Source organism: Drosophila kikkawai, chromosome 3R (assembly GCF_030179895.1).
Source record: "Drosophila kikkawai strain 14028-0561.14 chromosome 3R, DkikHiC1v2, whole genome shotgun sequence".
NCBI lineage: Eukaryota > Metazoa > Arthropoda > Insecta > Diptera > Drosophilidae > Drosophila > Drosophila kikkawai.
Window position 1 is genome coordinate 10542715 of NC_091731.1, and position 15910 is coordinate 10558624.

A 15910-nucleotide genomic window follows, 5' to 3' on the forward strand; every position below is an offset into this window, starting at 1 on the left:
AGTAGAAATGACCTAAAACTGATTATTTTTTTTATAGATTACTTAAGTCAACAATGTGAACTATTCAGGAAGAGCGCTTAAAAAGCTTTAAATTGAAACAATTTGTTTTAAAGGCTCTATAAAAACAAGTTTTATTATCACTTTAAATAAATTCACCGAAAATTCTACGGATTTAAATTAAGTTATTAAATCGATTTTTAAATACACCGCAGTTTGTAATATGTAGAACTATAACTCCAAAATATTCTTTAAAAACATGAGTTTTAAGAGTTATAAAAACTCTAGGGATTTGTGGAGCATCCTAGATTAAGAATTTCCCACCTAAAATAACTTCCTAAGAAACCGCCTATGACAATTTGGTAGCCTGGATATATAAAACCATCCACAGATCTAATCACATCCACATCTGGGGAGGGGCTTGCGTTGCCACCCAAAGGCCAACTATTTTTTATTCGCCTCTGAGAGCGTGTCCGAACTGTCAGAAATTGTGAGAATTGCAACGGTTGTCGACAACAGCAATATACCGAAGAGCAAAATGGAAAAAACTTATTTAATTAACTTATGTCAAAGCTGTTGAAAAAATATTAATAAAACATTTCAATTTTCATATTTTCCAGCTGCCAAGCTCCGCTCTCTGTGTTATCACAAAGTTTTCTTTCACGTTTCCATTGTCAAACGTGTTTTCCAATCGCTTAATTGATGCCAAAGCGAAATGTTTTGGAAACAAAAGCCGAGATATAAGCAGGCAAGTGCCATAAATAAGATCCCAAACAACTCGTCGGCTCATTAGCGACGAGAGTTTGGGCAACCAATCTCGGAGGAAAGCCGGGGCGGCATTAGGAAAAGTCCAACTGGATCGGAGCGAGGCGAAGTGGTGTCCCCGTCGATCAGGTAAGGCCCCATGCCTGGGTCCATAAAACAAAATCAGTTTGAAATGAAAACATATCCATACCTCGTTAGCATCTGAACTCAGCAGGGTGGTAGCAGTGCCATGAGTGTTTTTTTGTGGAAAGTGGTGCATCAGGAAATTTTCATGAAATTGTAGCGGGAAAAATTGTCAAGAAAAAATATTTGAAAAAGGCAAATATCACTTTTAATTGCACCTGAAACTATCATAGCAATAATCCTGGAGAGCTCTGATCTCCCGATTCCAAGATCATAACGTAATCAAGCTAAGACTATGATCCATTTATAGGACTTTATCTCAAGTTCCTTAAACTTTTATGGGAAGCAAGGATAATAAGTTCTTCTTTTTAAAAGATTATCATCATATAAACACCCTAAAGATAGAACCGATCTGTAAGCCCATCTATATATCAATATATTTTCCACGCATAAGGAAGCTTAGCCTAGCTTTTACTATAATTAATCTTAAGTCTATCAGGTGGCATCAAACCAGTCTGTATGGACTTCTCTTCTTGCTAATTGGCCGCCTGCCATGTGCCGATTTGTCATAGTCACCGACTCCACCACGCATGCGCCACGCATGTGGCACCAGACCCCTCATACTACATCCCTACCACGCCCCCTGGAGCCCCCTCTACGCCCCTTTCGATTGGCAAAGCCACACGCAACAGCTACACGATTTTCAACAACAAAATTTGTCATATGTGACGATGGCCGCACTGCGTCGGCTTGGCTTTTCTTAAACTCCGCCCCACCCTCCTCACCCCTTCGATTTTTCCGCATTTTGTGCGTTTCGGGGGCTTTGGGCATTTTGTCAGTGGCGGCGGCGACCACCGTTGAGGCCGTGGAATGCAAACAAATTTGTGAACACGACGCAGTTTACAGCTCCGTGGCTGCGTCTGTCGCCGTGGCCCACCCATTGTTATAATTATTGGGCGCCCATGTGCAAGTGACAATTTAGCTCTGGTTCCCCGCTTTTCCGGCCTGGCATTTGTGGAGCAAATCGACTGGCGATGGCCAACCGTAAACAAGAGGACATGTGTTGAAAGCCGTTAGAGAACAGCTGTTTTACAAAAAGATCAGACATAAATTCATGAAAATTTTGCATTAAGGAATTTTTTATAAATGAAATTAATGTATTTACAATGTTACAAAATCTCTAAGATTTTCTGGGAGTTATGCATGTTTTCATTTAAAGACCAAACTTGGGATACTCTGGTAGAGCTTCCTTACAAATTGAAGATAGATCGTTAAGCTGGCCAAAAGGAGTAAAGAGTCCATCTAAAAATCTAACATATACCACATTCCTAACCTCCATATGGTTGGAGCCGACAATGGCTCACCCACTTCGCTTGAGAATCACGAATGGAAAGACCTTAATAACTTTTGCGACCTCTGTCTGCCCTTAGCTCTCATTCCTTCCGTCAGTCAGAGTCGCAGAACCGTAGTCACAGTCCCAGTCCCAGGGGCCAGAGCTGGGAAATCGGGAATCCGACTTGTCCAGTTCCCTGAGCGCCCGGCCACTAATTCGTTTTCACACTTTTCATGCATCGGACAGGTCGAAATGGCTGGCGGCGCATTGGCAGCGCCTAATTTCATACGCCAGTCTTAGATCGCGCCCCCCTTGGTCTATGGAGCACCCGTTTCCAGGCGGCTAATATTTATATTTGCCCTGCATTTCTCACTCTGCCGATTGCCAGCGATTTGATAAGCAAATGGAAATGCGGACCGAGAGAAAGAGACTATGCATGGCAGGAGGAGGAGGAGGAGGCGTCCCAGGCACGGACGATGGCGGCGAAAGGTGCAAATAAATAATTTGCAGTAGCCAGGCGGCCACTCGACCCACTGTTGGCCAACCTCGGAGGTGCCCCGTACTCCGCGCGGCACCCGATCGACTAAAAAAGCGACGGCCAGACAAATATTTTATTGCAAATTTGCTGATATTGGACGACAGGCGGCCACTGGAGCAGTTTGTACTGCTGCTGCGGCTGTTGTCCGGCTGTTTTGCATATTAAATTTATTTTATTGAATATAGGCAACGATTTACTTAGATATGCGAGGCTGGATTGAGGAGTTATGGCTGCATTCCTTTTATCTTTATTTATATTTGTGGTCCTAGAATAAATCAATATTTGAGGTGACACAGAAATCGCTTGGGTTTTTAGTTCCCTTTAAAAGTGTCTAAAACTATGTCAGAAAATGCTTTGTTAAATATTTTCAGGCTCGTTTTTTGAGGCTTTTTAAGGATTTTAAAAGCCTGAAAGATTTCTGTTATACCCCTGATATTGATTTATTCAAGGACCACAAACTTTTACTTAATCAAAATAATATTCGTTATTTATTAAATTGTTTTCATATAGTTTTTAAATATATAAGCTTTAAAATCGAAGGCTTTTAAGCCAATTTTTAGATAACAAAGACGTTATTTCTAAGATTTTAGGGGGGAGTTACGAGGGTTAGAAATCTTTTAAAAAAGTACATATGTTATGCTAGAAACAGCTTCATGTACATTTTTATTGTAGGTTGTATTATTAATATTTATTTATTTTTTTATTTAAAAAATTAGGTTTTACTTTTATTTATTTACGCCCCGAATTTTATTCAAGTTTTCCATGGTCTAACACTTTTCTGATTTTAACAGCTTATTCTAGTTGGCGGGCTCTTTGTTTGTTGTTTTGTTGTATGCCCTAGAAATGTAAATGTTTAAATATATATAGTAATTTTAACAACAGTTGACTTTCAACTAAACCACTAAAAAATCAATAAATTAAAAAGTCTTTAAAACCCATTTCTAAATATAGAAACTCATGAGTTTCCCTTATTTTTACCTCAGCTCTCCTTATGGATTTGTTCCTGGCTCTCGCCGCATAGGAGGAAGTTTTCCAATCCAACCTCTAGCTGTCCAGCACATGGAGTTTTCCAGCTCATTGTACTACTCTTTCCTAGGTCCCCCCCTTTGGCTCGCGGGGCGGCGCATAATTGCCATCGGATTCGGACGCCGTGGAAGGAGGCCCAGCGGGCGATGAATTATTAATTGCCGTTGATTTGCATTGAGATTTGCTCGGTCTGGGATCATTACCGGGACCGGCAATCTTGGCCAGCAATGGACTGCATAGTGTAAACATAATAATCAACGGGCATTATATGCCGATATATGGCGATCGGCAGAATGCGCTTTTGCAAAATGGCCGCCGGTCACCGCGGCCCCCAATTGACACCTGAGCGGCCGAGTTGCCTATTATTGCTATTATTGTTGCTCCCGCCGCTGCGGCAGCTGTAATTGTTATTTATGCACTTGCATTTAGCCGCGTGTAATGGCATGTGGTGGCCGGCCGGCCGGCCGCCATGCCCCCTGGGATGGGCGTGTAACGCCGGGCAATTTGCAGCACTGCGCCCGATTACATAACCGTTCCAAGCGGCCTAATTGTGGGGGGAAGCAAGTACAATGATGTCCAATATTAAATTGTATTGGTCCAGTTAATAGCAGCCTTAGACAGGAGCTAAAGTTCCCACATCTATGGTTTGCAGAGGGTATTAACCACATTTGAGCTTTTAGGTTTTAATCTTTTAAATAAATTAAAATACAATTAATTAAAATTAAAGGAAATAATGAAATACTTATGTAGAAGTATCTATACAAAATATGGCATAGAAAATGTTCAAAAATTGTTTGAATAACTCGATATATAGAACATATGAACAAAGTCTACAGTATTATATAAGTTTTATAAGTGATTTTCAGTTGGATATTTTGAAAAAATATTATTTTCCTAAATAATGGATGGACATTTCCCCAACGACAAGGACAAGACAAAAGGGAAAACGATAATGCCACAAATCGGACAAGTTAAATAAATACACCGCCTAGTGTTTTGGGCAGGGCACACGCGCTTAAGTTTTTCAACTTGAGACCAAGACGAGAGGAGTCGAGGATGACTACTGTGCGATCCCTGGAATTTTGAGCGGGATAAGCAACAAAGCCGAAAAAAGGGGAAAATAAACCAAGACCAACACAAATACCAGCACAGGGCGCTTTTGTTGTTGCACTTAAGTTGGCTAAAACGCGGTGTGTTCGCTTGTCAAAATTGCAGCAGAACTCCCCTACCCCATGCCGCCACCGCTGTGGTTCTCTTATGTTAAGAAGCCACAAGAGATGACGCAGACGAAATGGGTAAATGAATTAACCCTTTTACTTTGCACATACTAACACACACACTCACATATGTAGGCAATGGGCAATACAGTGGCTACAACAACAATAGCGTCCACAGATTTGTTATTTTCCTGCTCCTTGTTGCAGTTGTTGTTCTGTGTTTTTGGCCAACAAACGGATTAATCTACACCCGTTTAAAAATATTCAAATAAACTTTTATTTCATTTATATATATAATATTTTTTTATTATTTATTAATAATTTCTAAATATTCTTAATAGCATTCTGTCGAATTTAACATTTGTAGGTATTCAAAGTAGAAAAAACTTAACGTAACGTAAACAAATACAAAAGTCACTTTCTCGGGGAGCTGTTCAAACACCGATTTCAGAAAACATCCAAGGATTATTTCAATGAAACAAATTTCAAATTGTCATTCGTTAATGTCCGTTTTATGCCCTGTTAATTTCTATCGGAAATATAGAATGGTTATTTTTATATTTAATTTTAATTAGAGTCAAGTTAAATTTAACAAAAACTCCCTAATTGATGATTTCACATCGTATTTTTTACTCTTTTAAAAACATATGCAATTTAAAAAAAATTAAATTTAAATAATTTAAACTTATTCTATTTTTTATAGCCAATTTATCCTTTTTATTTTGATATTTATTTTCTTTAAAAATAAAATTACCCATTTTTAGGTGTACGAAAACGAAACTTATTTTCCGTTCCTTAAAAAATTGAACTTAAGGTACTATATGCTGATTTTTCTGGACAAATTAACCCAAATTCAGGACCGTGCTAACATTTTGGCGCTGCAGTCGACTGTTGTGTGTGTACACACATTTATTTAAACGCTGGCCGCTTGGGCCACGGCTCCTCCACCTCCCAGCACTTGAGCTGAAGCACAAGCACGGTGGAGAATTGCGCGTAAATTCGTTGCGGTCTCGCGTCATCAACTTAATCGCCGTCAACAGCAGTCAACAGCATCAAACTGGCAGGCAAATGTTGCTACTGTTTCCAGCAACCGGCAACCGGCAGGGAGACAGACGCAGTCCGTCCGGCGACTGAGGCAACAGAAGCACCAGCAGCAAATGTGAAGTGGTTTTTTTTATGATGAGCCGAGCCCAAGCAACGCTTTCCAACCGAGAGAAGGACGGACGGACGGCACCGTCACCACAACAAAAGCGCGTCGGTCGTGTTTGGTAATGGGAAGTATCTATACCTTTTGCACCTGGATGTACACACACTTTGTTGAACTCTTCTGGGCACAACCTATGGCAAAACCAATGTTTGCATTTGCTGGGGCTAGAGAAGAAAGAGATCAGCCAATTTTGGCTTATAATTAATTTAAATTAAAATATTTAAATACAACCCATATATTTTAGCTTTAAAATAATGATTAACAGAGTTTAAAGGCCTTTTGTTAGACCTTTCCAATGAATTTAATGTTTAAAATCTCTTCAGATCTAGGCGATTCATATCTGTTGTGTACATACAACTTCAATATTTGCTTAATTATGGAAAACCATGACAAGAAACTAGTAAAATAAATGAGAAAGCCTTTTAACCATGGCAGCCCAGTCAAATTAGCGTGGCCTTAAGTTCAATTCTTTAATCTTCAATTCCTCTGCCTGGAAACTATGTATGTAAGTGGGTTTCACCCCACTTTAAAATATACTTTTTCTGCTTTTAACAGTGGTTGTTAATCCCTGATTTTGTTGTCACCCTTACCCATAATTAATACTTATAAAATGACATACATAAACCAACTCCGGCCGGTGCTCTTCCTGTTCTACTCGGTGGAGACGTTCATCAATATAGTTCTGATGCACTATTACCTGAGCGCATTGGTTTTTATTCAAGAAACGACATTGTTCATAACTAAATATACGTGGTACTACAGCTACCTGGTGTTCATCTACTTTTTCACTGTATTGACGCTGCTTGCCAGCGTGAACGTGTGTACCAAAAACAAGCCGTCGATCCTCGAGGAAGTTATTCGCCCATTGGTGGCCTTTATTGCATATACGATATTAACGTTTTTAGCTCTATTCGACGCCACTGAGAACTTCCCGTTCATGTTCGTCAATACGGCGAATAATGACGTGCTACAACCGGAAAAGCCCCTGCAGCCATACTTCAAATTTCTGCGCGCCCAGGCGACGGCCTCGCTGTCGTGCAGTGTGGTCTATCTGCTGCACTGCTTCATCGCTCTGGATGTCCTGCTGTCCAACGAGGACTCGGACAGCGAAGAGGAACGGTTGTCCGAAGACTCTGATATTGTTCTCGAGGTGGAGGCGGAGTATACCCCGGTGCGGCTGTTTGTGCTGGGAAGCCACATGCAACGCTGGCTGGAGAGCTTTCAGTGGTTCCGAGACTACATCAACGAAGGTGTCCAGGAAATCTGAGTTCCTGAATCTTAAAAACTATACTCGAACACTCCCATCCTGGGCAACAAAATATAGTTACTAATGCGCACTGTTGCCATATCGCTTCAGGGCCCAAAAGATTCGACATTGCCGATTTGCATGCGTAATCCTTATTATGTAACAAGAACTAGCCAGTTTGTCCTGTCCCTAGATAATTATGTAGCCAGAACCAAAGACGTACCCATCGCTGTTCCTATGACGTCAGTGTGAAGCAACAGTTACGGGCTGCATTGGGGCAAAGCTCATTGTCGTCAATGTGTCAACGATAAGCAGCTGGCGCCTTAGCCAAATGTACATCTATGCATCGCTATCTGTATATATCCGGCGTTAGTGCGCAGGCCCGGAGCCGGAGAGCGCCAATCGATAAATTATGGGGCAGAGCGGCAGTCAAGAGCAAGGTAAAACGTTGCCCTGGCACTCGGATGGGTGTTGGGTGTTGGGTGTTGGGTGTGGTGCTTTCATTCATAAAACTTGTGTGCTAAACTTTAGATGTACATATGCCCAGAGCCTTCTCTCCGTGAACTTACTCAAGGCTATTTTTAACGCAGGCCAACGGGCTGCCATCGGCCGGATGTGGCAGGTCCCAGAGAAGTTTTTGCTTACGGCTCCCGCAAAACTATGCAAGGTACCATCGCCATGCAATTTACTGAGTCAGCCTGCAAGTAAGCAATGGATATCTTCACAAATTTGCACAGAAAAAGGGTCACATGAGAAGATGTAACCGATATTTTATATTTGATTATTGAACACTAGAGAGCCCTGTCCCTCTTCTTGTCCCTAAAATGTTTAAAGTAATTCCTTGATACCTAATTATTTCCTATTCAATACAATACATATAAAATAAAATATAGAATATAAATTTAATTTAAGAAATCCCACATCTTATTATCCTTGTAATCCTCAGAAGTTAAAAAGGCAGTAAAGATGTCATTTCCGACCCTATAAACCATATATATTCTTATTCGGCATTATAAAGTAGAGTTTATCCAGCAATGTACCTTAACAAAAATAATGATACTACTTTCTTTCAAAATTTTTAAATTTTCAAAAAAACTAAAAAAAAACGTTTTTTTTTTTATTATTTTGATTACATTGATAAATACCGATTTAAAGCTCCTAGAATGTTTAGATTTAATGTCTTCTTAAGGCTGTCATAGGCCAAGAAGCTGCTGATTGCCAAAAGTGATTCCGATTCCTCCTCTTCTTTTGGTTTTTTTTTTTAACTTAGTGTTGGTATCCGTGCATCTTATAAACTGTACGTAACATAACGTATATTGGATCATTTTTAAATTGAATTGAATTGTTTTTTGCCTTAAAGTATTATTTCATTTTAAGACAGTCCATTAAACCGGGATTCCTTAAACTAAGAATTTCTTTAAGAATTGCGTAATGATGTAATATTTTTAAAGGTTCTAGTTATTTTCCTCTTGTATTATATACATATAGTATATTAAATCCAAAATATATAAAATCCTTATGTTAACAACATTTTTTTCCGTATTCTATGGATTTCAAAAGTATAAAATAAATTTCTCCACTAATACGTTGGTGTCCTGGTAAGCCAGAAAATCAATTCTCCACCAAGCTGGCTTTAAATGCAACGCCCAAACGCTCCAACGAGTGGCATAAATCCTAAAGAAAAGCATTTAACAGAGAGGAAACGCAAAACGTACTTTCGCCCACGCTGAAAGCGAATGTGAAAAGTACATAAATGCGAAAGGGAAAATCGATAAGGACGCCATGCCGCGGGAGCGTTGTGTCCTTGAAACCGAAAAGGGAAAGAGCCATTCATGAAATTAGCCGAGGTTTTCATGAATGAATATGGCCAGCGAGAAGCCAGGGGGATTCGGTTCGGGATTTGGTGAGCATGCGCCCAGCTCTGCGGGCTCGCTCTGGACCTGACTTCGAAAACTTCCCCTGTTCAGGGCACTGACGCAACCACAATGCGCTGCTCCAAGGTCAGCGTAGAATTTCATTCATAAAAGTGATACGCCCCGTGGCGGAAAAGTATACACATATATGGGTGTTTGTGCGTACACGCGCGTGTAAGTTCCCTGGGGGGGGGAGTGGTTAACTGGGATGGGAGGGACAGGATGGGTAGATAAATGGATGGCGACTGGGACGTGGAGCCAAGAATCGGTTGCGGATGTCGGCTAAACGCGCACTCCATTTGCAGCTTGTTGATTTTTCTACGCGTGCAAACACAAACAAAGCGGGAAAACCTTTTCATTCATGAATCCAACAGGGGGCGGTCCTCCCCATGGTCCTCCCTGCCCCCCGCGAAGAGCTCGGGGCCCAAAAACAATTTTTGGAGCAAATCCAGAAAACAATTTCTCGCTAAGCTGAAAGCAATTTTTGCTGCTAGGAATTTGTGGTAAACTTAGTCATTTGATTTTGTCCTTTAGGTGCGGGTAAATGGGGATGACTGTCGGCTTACCGACTGGAAAATGTTAAAGGTTATTTATACATATGTACATATGTCTATGGAATGATGGTTAAGGAAAATGATAAACTTTATATGGTACATGTACATACATGGATACAAATATTCCTGAAAGTTTAGAATTATGGATGATGTATATAAAATTAATGTATCTCTTTTTCCCTTCAAGATATGGCGTAATATTATGTATTTAATTATTTTTTACATTTATAATTACTTATTAGAAGCAACTTAGAAAGGCAACTGATTAGTTTCAGTGCAGAAACGGCTTGAAGATCGAATTAGGGGGATCCTTCTGTTACCACCGATTCGGATTTAGTTGGCTAAATTGATGAAATAAAACAAAGCAGGGCCTTTTTAAATCATAATTTAGTAAATATGTTTATAAAGTTTATGTGGACAATGATAATTCGGCCTTTATTGAGCTAAAGGGCATACATTTTAATATTAAAAAAAAAACTAAATTAAAGGACAAATTCGACTGTTTCCAGAAAAAAAGCTGCAAAGTCAAGACTAATGCTTCGTGTTTTTTTTTTTTTTGTCTTTTTTGTAAGTGAAATTTAAGGTTTTCTGTTACCTTTATCATAATGGCTCTATGAGCAAAAGAAGCATGTAGGTCCTGCTGCTGTTGCTTATTAGAGCTATCACCAATATCGAATCTGATGAATTTTGATTCTATGACAACTAGATAGCTTACCCTTCAGAGCACAATATACTACCTTAAAGCAGTTAACAATCTGTAGCTTGGAAATTCAATAAGAGATGTATTACTTACTAAGCTAATGTATAATTTTGCTGTATTTTTATTTAAATCTTCGTAGCCTAGTCCCACTTTATTCTTAAATGGAATTTAATAGTAATAAAGCTTTTTGGGAAACATTTTATTTATTTTACTCTTCAAGTGCTCCGGTAACAGTCCATGTGGTAGTGACACCCCTCAAAAGAGACTTAATAAACTTACAGAAATTGTTTTAAGAGCACACACACCCGCAGTTTCAGGCACTGTTTTGGTTTTTGTTGTTTCCTAGAGAACGTCTAACTTGAGCTATCAACTAAAATACATTTTAAATCCGTTCTCGCTTATACTTAAGTAAGTCTAATCATGTGACAGGGAGCAAGACGAACCGAAAAACGAAATATCAAAAACGCAACGCAACTACGTACAAGGTAAAAACCAAAGGTTAAAATAATAAATTAGCATCGATTTATGGCTATAGTTGTGTCGTTTGATTGCCACCCGCGGCATGCCCGGAAGCACCTCCCTTGTCCAGCAGGCTGGGTATCCCGGGTTCCGACTCGGATCGCTTGTGCGTTCGCTTCGGCAGCCGATGTGACAAGACCTTCTTGGGACTTGCTTCACTGCCGCCGGAATTATCGAGCAGCATCAGATCTGGCTGGCTGCGCACCAGGTCCTGTTCCTGGTACACCTCCTGGGCGGCGGAGGCTGCGTTAGTCACGTTAGTCACCTGCTCGTTGAGGCACACATCATCCAAATCGACGTCGCTGTTAGAGAAGAGAGCCGTGGCCCCGAGTTCCAGCGAGTTTGTGACATCCAGCTCCTGCTCACTAATTGCCTTCTTTGGCGTTGACGTGGAGGCGATTGAGGCACGCGAAAAATTATGGCTCACGTCGAGATTGGCACTGACGCTGGGCGGGGTCAGCAGTGTGGACACTTGGGCTGATGGCTTGCTGCCAATGCTGATGTTATTATTATTGTTATTCTGTCCGCCCAACGAAATGGTGGAGGAGACAGGCGCCGAGGTGCCCACTGGCGGCACATTGGTCATGCTACTCGGCGTGGAGCTATTCCGCTCCGTCTGATGCTCCTTCATCAGCTTGCAGGCCTTGCCCAGCGCACAGATGGTCAGGCAAATGCGTAGGCCCATGGCAAATAAGTAAGCCAGCAGGAAGAGCAGCCAGGCAGCCAGGTTCTCGAAAGACACTGCCGTATATATGGCTTTAATCAAGACCACCGCCAGGGGAAACGGTATGAAACCCATGCGGCGAGCCACTAAGTCGGAGTGATCCGAAAAGGCATGCTTCTGCCGCGTCTGGGTCATGTCGTAGGCCAAACTGGTTGTGTACTCCCGGTAAATGTTCTCTGGCAGCTCATTGAATCTCGTGATAAAAGCATGCTTCACCCAATCAATGAGAATCTCTGTAAAGAGCACTGCGAAACAGTCGGGCAGCATCACACAGAACTGGGTGATGCTCCAATCAAACTCCTTCATAGTCTGGATTACCACGATGAACAGCAACACGGACAGGTGGAAGCGCTCCCGAACATCACTGCAGGTCAGCTGGAACAGGTTGTTCTTGTCGAACTTCTTGAACACGGATCCCTTGAGCTCCACAAAGTTGTTCGATATCATGATGGTCAACAGGCCCTTGTTGTTTGAGTTTACTGCCACATTTAAGCAGGTTGCCTAGAAAGGGATTTTATAGTTTCCTTACAGGATTCAAAGTGAATCTAAAACTCACTTGGAACATGATCAGCCCGCTGTGTAGCAACACATAGATCAAAGTGAATAGGACGTGCGTGAGGACGCCAAAGTGTTCGCGCTTGGAATGCTTCGGCTCGGTGGCCGTCCAGAAGAGTGAATCGATAGTGTCCTGGCCAAAGGCCGACAACAACCGATCGCCAACCTCCAGCATATTGTAGAAGATGTACAGCTTGATGATCGACTGCGATTTGATGATGTGGTACACCCGGTTCGTGTCCACCAGTAGCATGATAAGCGTCACCGTCATCCAGATGACGCCCTTGAGCAGATCGCAGATTTCCGCCGGATACAGAAGCCTTTGACCGCTGCTCCGAAGCCGGAAAATCCTCGCCACCGTACGGGACACCAAGGCCCAAATGGCCATCAGAAATCGGACGGGCAGAAATGTGTGTATGTAAAGGAAGGAGTCGGCGCACTGCATGATCCCGTAGACCATGAACCGCTCCAAGTCGCGCGGTATGCGCATGAAGCTATAGATCTTCTGTCGACGAGCCGAATATCGCTCCTCGTCATGTTCCAGCATATAGCCACGGGTCATTTCCACCTTGAAGAAGTCGTAGAAGGTGTTGGTGCAAGTCTCTGTGTTTCCTAAAACCGATTAAATAAATATATATAGTTTCTTCTTCCTGGGTTCACCCATTAAAATCCTTGTTTACCGTTCTGAAGTCGCTGCTGCGCCGCCGTCGCCGCTGCCGTCGGCGTCGCTGCAACGTCATCCTGGGTGAGCTGCTTTTGCTTGATCTCATCGTTGTGGTGGTGATGATGATGATGCAGTTCCTCCACCCGGCTGCTGGTGTTAACGTCGCCACGGAAGCGCAGCTGCCGCTTGCCGCCACCGGAATTGAGTGCGGTGTTCATTAAGTACGGGGTATCGCCATAAAATTAATAATAATAACAACGAGCCGTGAAGTGTCTGGTAGGGATGTGAAAAATATCTCAAGATATATCGATATTTTATGAATAAAAATAAGTATTTTTATTTGATATTTTTGTATCCGATATATCTGATATCGGTATTTATTAATATATTTATGATTTCTCCTTAAATCACGGTATCGAGAGGCTAAAACAGCGTTTCAAATCAGTGAGAGAGAGTGCCTCTAGCTCTAGTATTTTGTATTCATGTCTCGATACAGGCCTTTAAAACATCCGTTTGAATTTATTTGCCTCTCGCTCTCGCTCTCTCTCTCTCCCTCTGCTTTGAAACCCTCCAATACTGGCTCTATTTTTTTCCATATTTGTCCAATTAGCAACTATCGTTGTCACCGTTTTAGCAACCGATTTATATATCGCATCAGAACCTACGAATAGCAATCGATAGATAGAAAATACCAAAACCAAACAATCGCTCTCCTGCCATCTCTAAATAAACGCTTAGAAAAATATATTCATTTAATTTATTTGATAAAATATGGCCGCTTCCGTGGAATTGAGCTCGTATCGCGATCAGCACTTCAAGGTGAGTGTGTGACACGAATCGCAAAAGAATATTTATAATTCTGTAACTCCATTTCAGGGCTCTCGCTCGGAGCAAGAGCGATCACTCCGCGAGTCGTGTACACTGTATGTGGGAAACTTGAGCTTCTACACGACGGAGGAGCAGATCCACGAGCTATTCTCACGCTGCGGCGATGTCCGGGTTATAGTCATGGGCCTGGACAAGTACAAAAAGACACCATGTGGCTTCTGCTTTGTGGAGTACTACATAAGATCCGAGGCGGAGGCGGCCATGAGGTGAGACACCATCGTTCAAGCGGGAAAACCACATTGTTCCCGGCTCTAGAATTTTTTTCTGGCAACTAGCTTTTGGAGGTCCATATCAAGATTAGAAAATCCATTTGACCCTCTTTCCCAAGACCTAGTAGGAAAACTGCTTAAACCCTTTCAGCTCTAGACTTGAAAATCCGCTCTTAAGTAAAATGATTTTTAGAAAGCCTTAGCCTTCCCAGGGCTATACAATTTCGAATACCAGTTTTTAACAACTTTTCCCATATTTTAATGATATTCCAAAATTGAATCTATTTTTCTGGTTTACTCTCTCCAGATTTGTAAATGGCACGCGCTTGGATGACAGACTGATTCGTGTCGACTGGGACGCCGGATTTATCGAGGGCCGACAATATGGACGCGGCAAAACTGGTGGCCAGGTGCGCGACGAATATCGTACGGATTACGATGCCGGTCGAGGCGGCTATGGCAAGCTGTTGTCGCAGAAGATCGCCCCCAATACCGACAACCGCTAGATGTAACAATTAGATTAAAGACTAAGCCCCAAAGTAGATATTAAAGCAAACATCTAGATATAACACCTCTAATCGCATATATTGTACGTGCTACATATAGTTCTTTTCAAGATGTAATTGATATCATTGCGGCCTAGCAGTTACTGTATGAGTTTCTCTAGCGTATTGGGGAGACTGGAATCCTTTACTTCTTGCCAATGTTGTTGGCCAGCGAGCAGCTAAGGCCGGTGCCATCTGGCTCCACGTTCAACTCGGTCACCTTGCCGTTCTCCACCACCAGGGAGTAGCGCTTGGAGCGCACGCCACCCAGTGGCGGCAGATCAATTGTCACATCCAGGGCCTTGGTAAAGCCACCGGCGGGATCGGCGAGAAGGCGCACCTTTCCAGCAGCTCCGTGCTCCTTGCCCCAAGCGGACATCACAAACGGATCGTTCACGGAAACGCAAACAATCTCGTCTACGCCCTGCTTTGACTTCAGCTCGTCGGCGGAGCTCACATAGCCGGGCAAGTGGGTCTGTGAATTACGAAATTTAATCAATAATTATAGTAGGAGGGTACAATGATAAAACGATACCTTGGAGCAGCCAGGAGTAAAAGCGCCGGGCACACCGAATATGATCACTTTTTTGCCGTTAACTAGATCGCCGGTGTTGATCTTGTTAGCAGGGGAATCCTCGAAGAGGTCCACCGTTGGCAGGGAATCACCTACCTAAAATAAAATGAGTGTGTTATTAAGGTAAGGCACCACTACATTCGCATGTTCGACGTCTTTAATTGGGACAAATCAAAAGTTTGACGAGTTATTGGTTGGTTGGTTATTCCGGCCCGAAGTGATCTTTGGTCTGCGAGCCGTCCCGAGTTCATCGCAGACGAATGTTGGGCAGTATTCTTTAGCTAGCTAAAATTAAAAGGCTCACGCCCACGAGGTAACCTTGAATTGCACTCGGGTGCAGTTTTCTCTTCCGGCACAATCAATATTTATGCACCGTAGCCCCACCGGCCTTATGTAACGGGCCCCGGTGGTTGTATGGCCAGAATCCGGCGTTTATTGGTGTCACCCACTTACTTTGACCATGGCTGGCACTGTTCTGGACAGAGATCGCACCAACTTGATTTGCTGGGGCAACGCGGAGTTAACAAGAAATTTGCACAGCACTCGCATTCTCCTCTCTTCTCCTTCTTCTTCTCACGCACACAAATGGCCGCTGCATCAGGGCGCAGCGTTG

The 15910-nt window shown here is 42.4% G+C and overlaps 4 protein-coding genes across 4 annotated transcripts; 2 read left to right on the forward strand and 2 right to left on the reverse strand.

Annotated features, from left to right (window-relative positions):
- The first annotated feature begins 6767 nt into the window (after positions 1-6767).
- On the forward strand, positions 6768-7574 carry LOC108084830 (uncharacterized). The gene has a single exon (XM_017181193.3). It carries the CDS (start codon positions 6817-6819, stop codon positions 7471-7473), a length of 657 nt encoding a protein of 218 aa, XP_017036682.1. The 5' UTR covers positions 6768-6816; the 3' UTR covers positions 7474-7574.
- A 3130-nt stretch (positions 7575-10704) lies between these two features.
- LOC108084885 (protein TAPT1 homolog) lies at positions 10705-13368 on the reverse strand. The gene is made up of 3 exons (XM_017181281.3): positions 13098-13368; positions 12419-13029; positions 10705-12363 (listed from the first exon to the last, which is right to left on the reverse strand). The coding sequence occupies exons 1-3, from the start codon at positions 13297-13299 to the stop codon at positions 11149-11151; spliced, it is 2028 nt and encodes a 675-aa protein (XP_017036770.1). The 5' UTR covers positions 13300-13368; the 3' UTR covers positions 10705-11148.
- Positions 13369-13749: 381 nt separating this feature from the next.
- Cbp20 (cap binding protein 20) lies at positions 13750-14756 on the forward strand. The gene is made up of 3 exons (XM_017181208.3): positions 13750-13900; positions 13958-14175; positions 14486-14756. The coding sequence occupies exons 1-3, from the start codon at positions 13853-13855 to the stop codon at positions 14682-14684; spliced, it is 465 nt and encodes a 154-aa protein (XP_017036697.1). The 5' UTR covers positions 13750-13852; the 3' UTR covers positions 14685-14756.
- Positions 14745-15906, reverse strand: Prx5 (Peroxiredoxin 5). The gene is made up of 3 exons (XM_017181207.2): positions 15751-15906; positions 15259-15393; positions 14745-15198 (listed from the first exon to the last, which is right to left on the reverse strand). Exons 1-3 carry the CDS (start codon positions 15844-15846, stop codon positions 14869-14871), a joined length of 561 nt encoding a protein of 186 aa, XP_017036696.1. The 5' UTR covers positions 15847-15906; the 3' UTR covers positions 14745-14868.
- Positions 15907-15910: the final 4 nt, after the last annotated feature.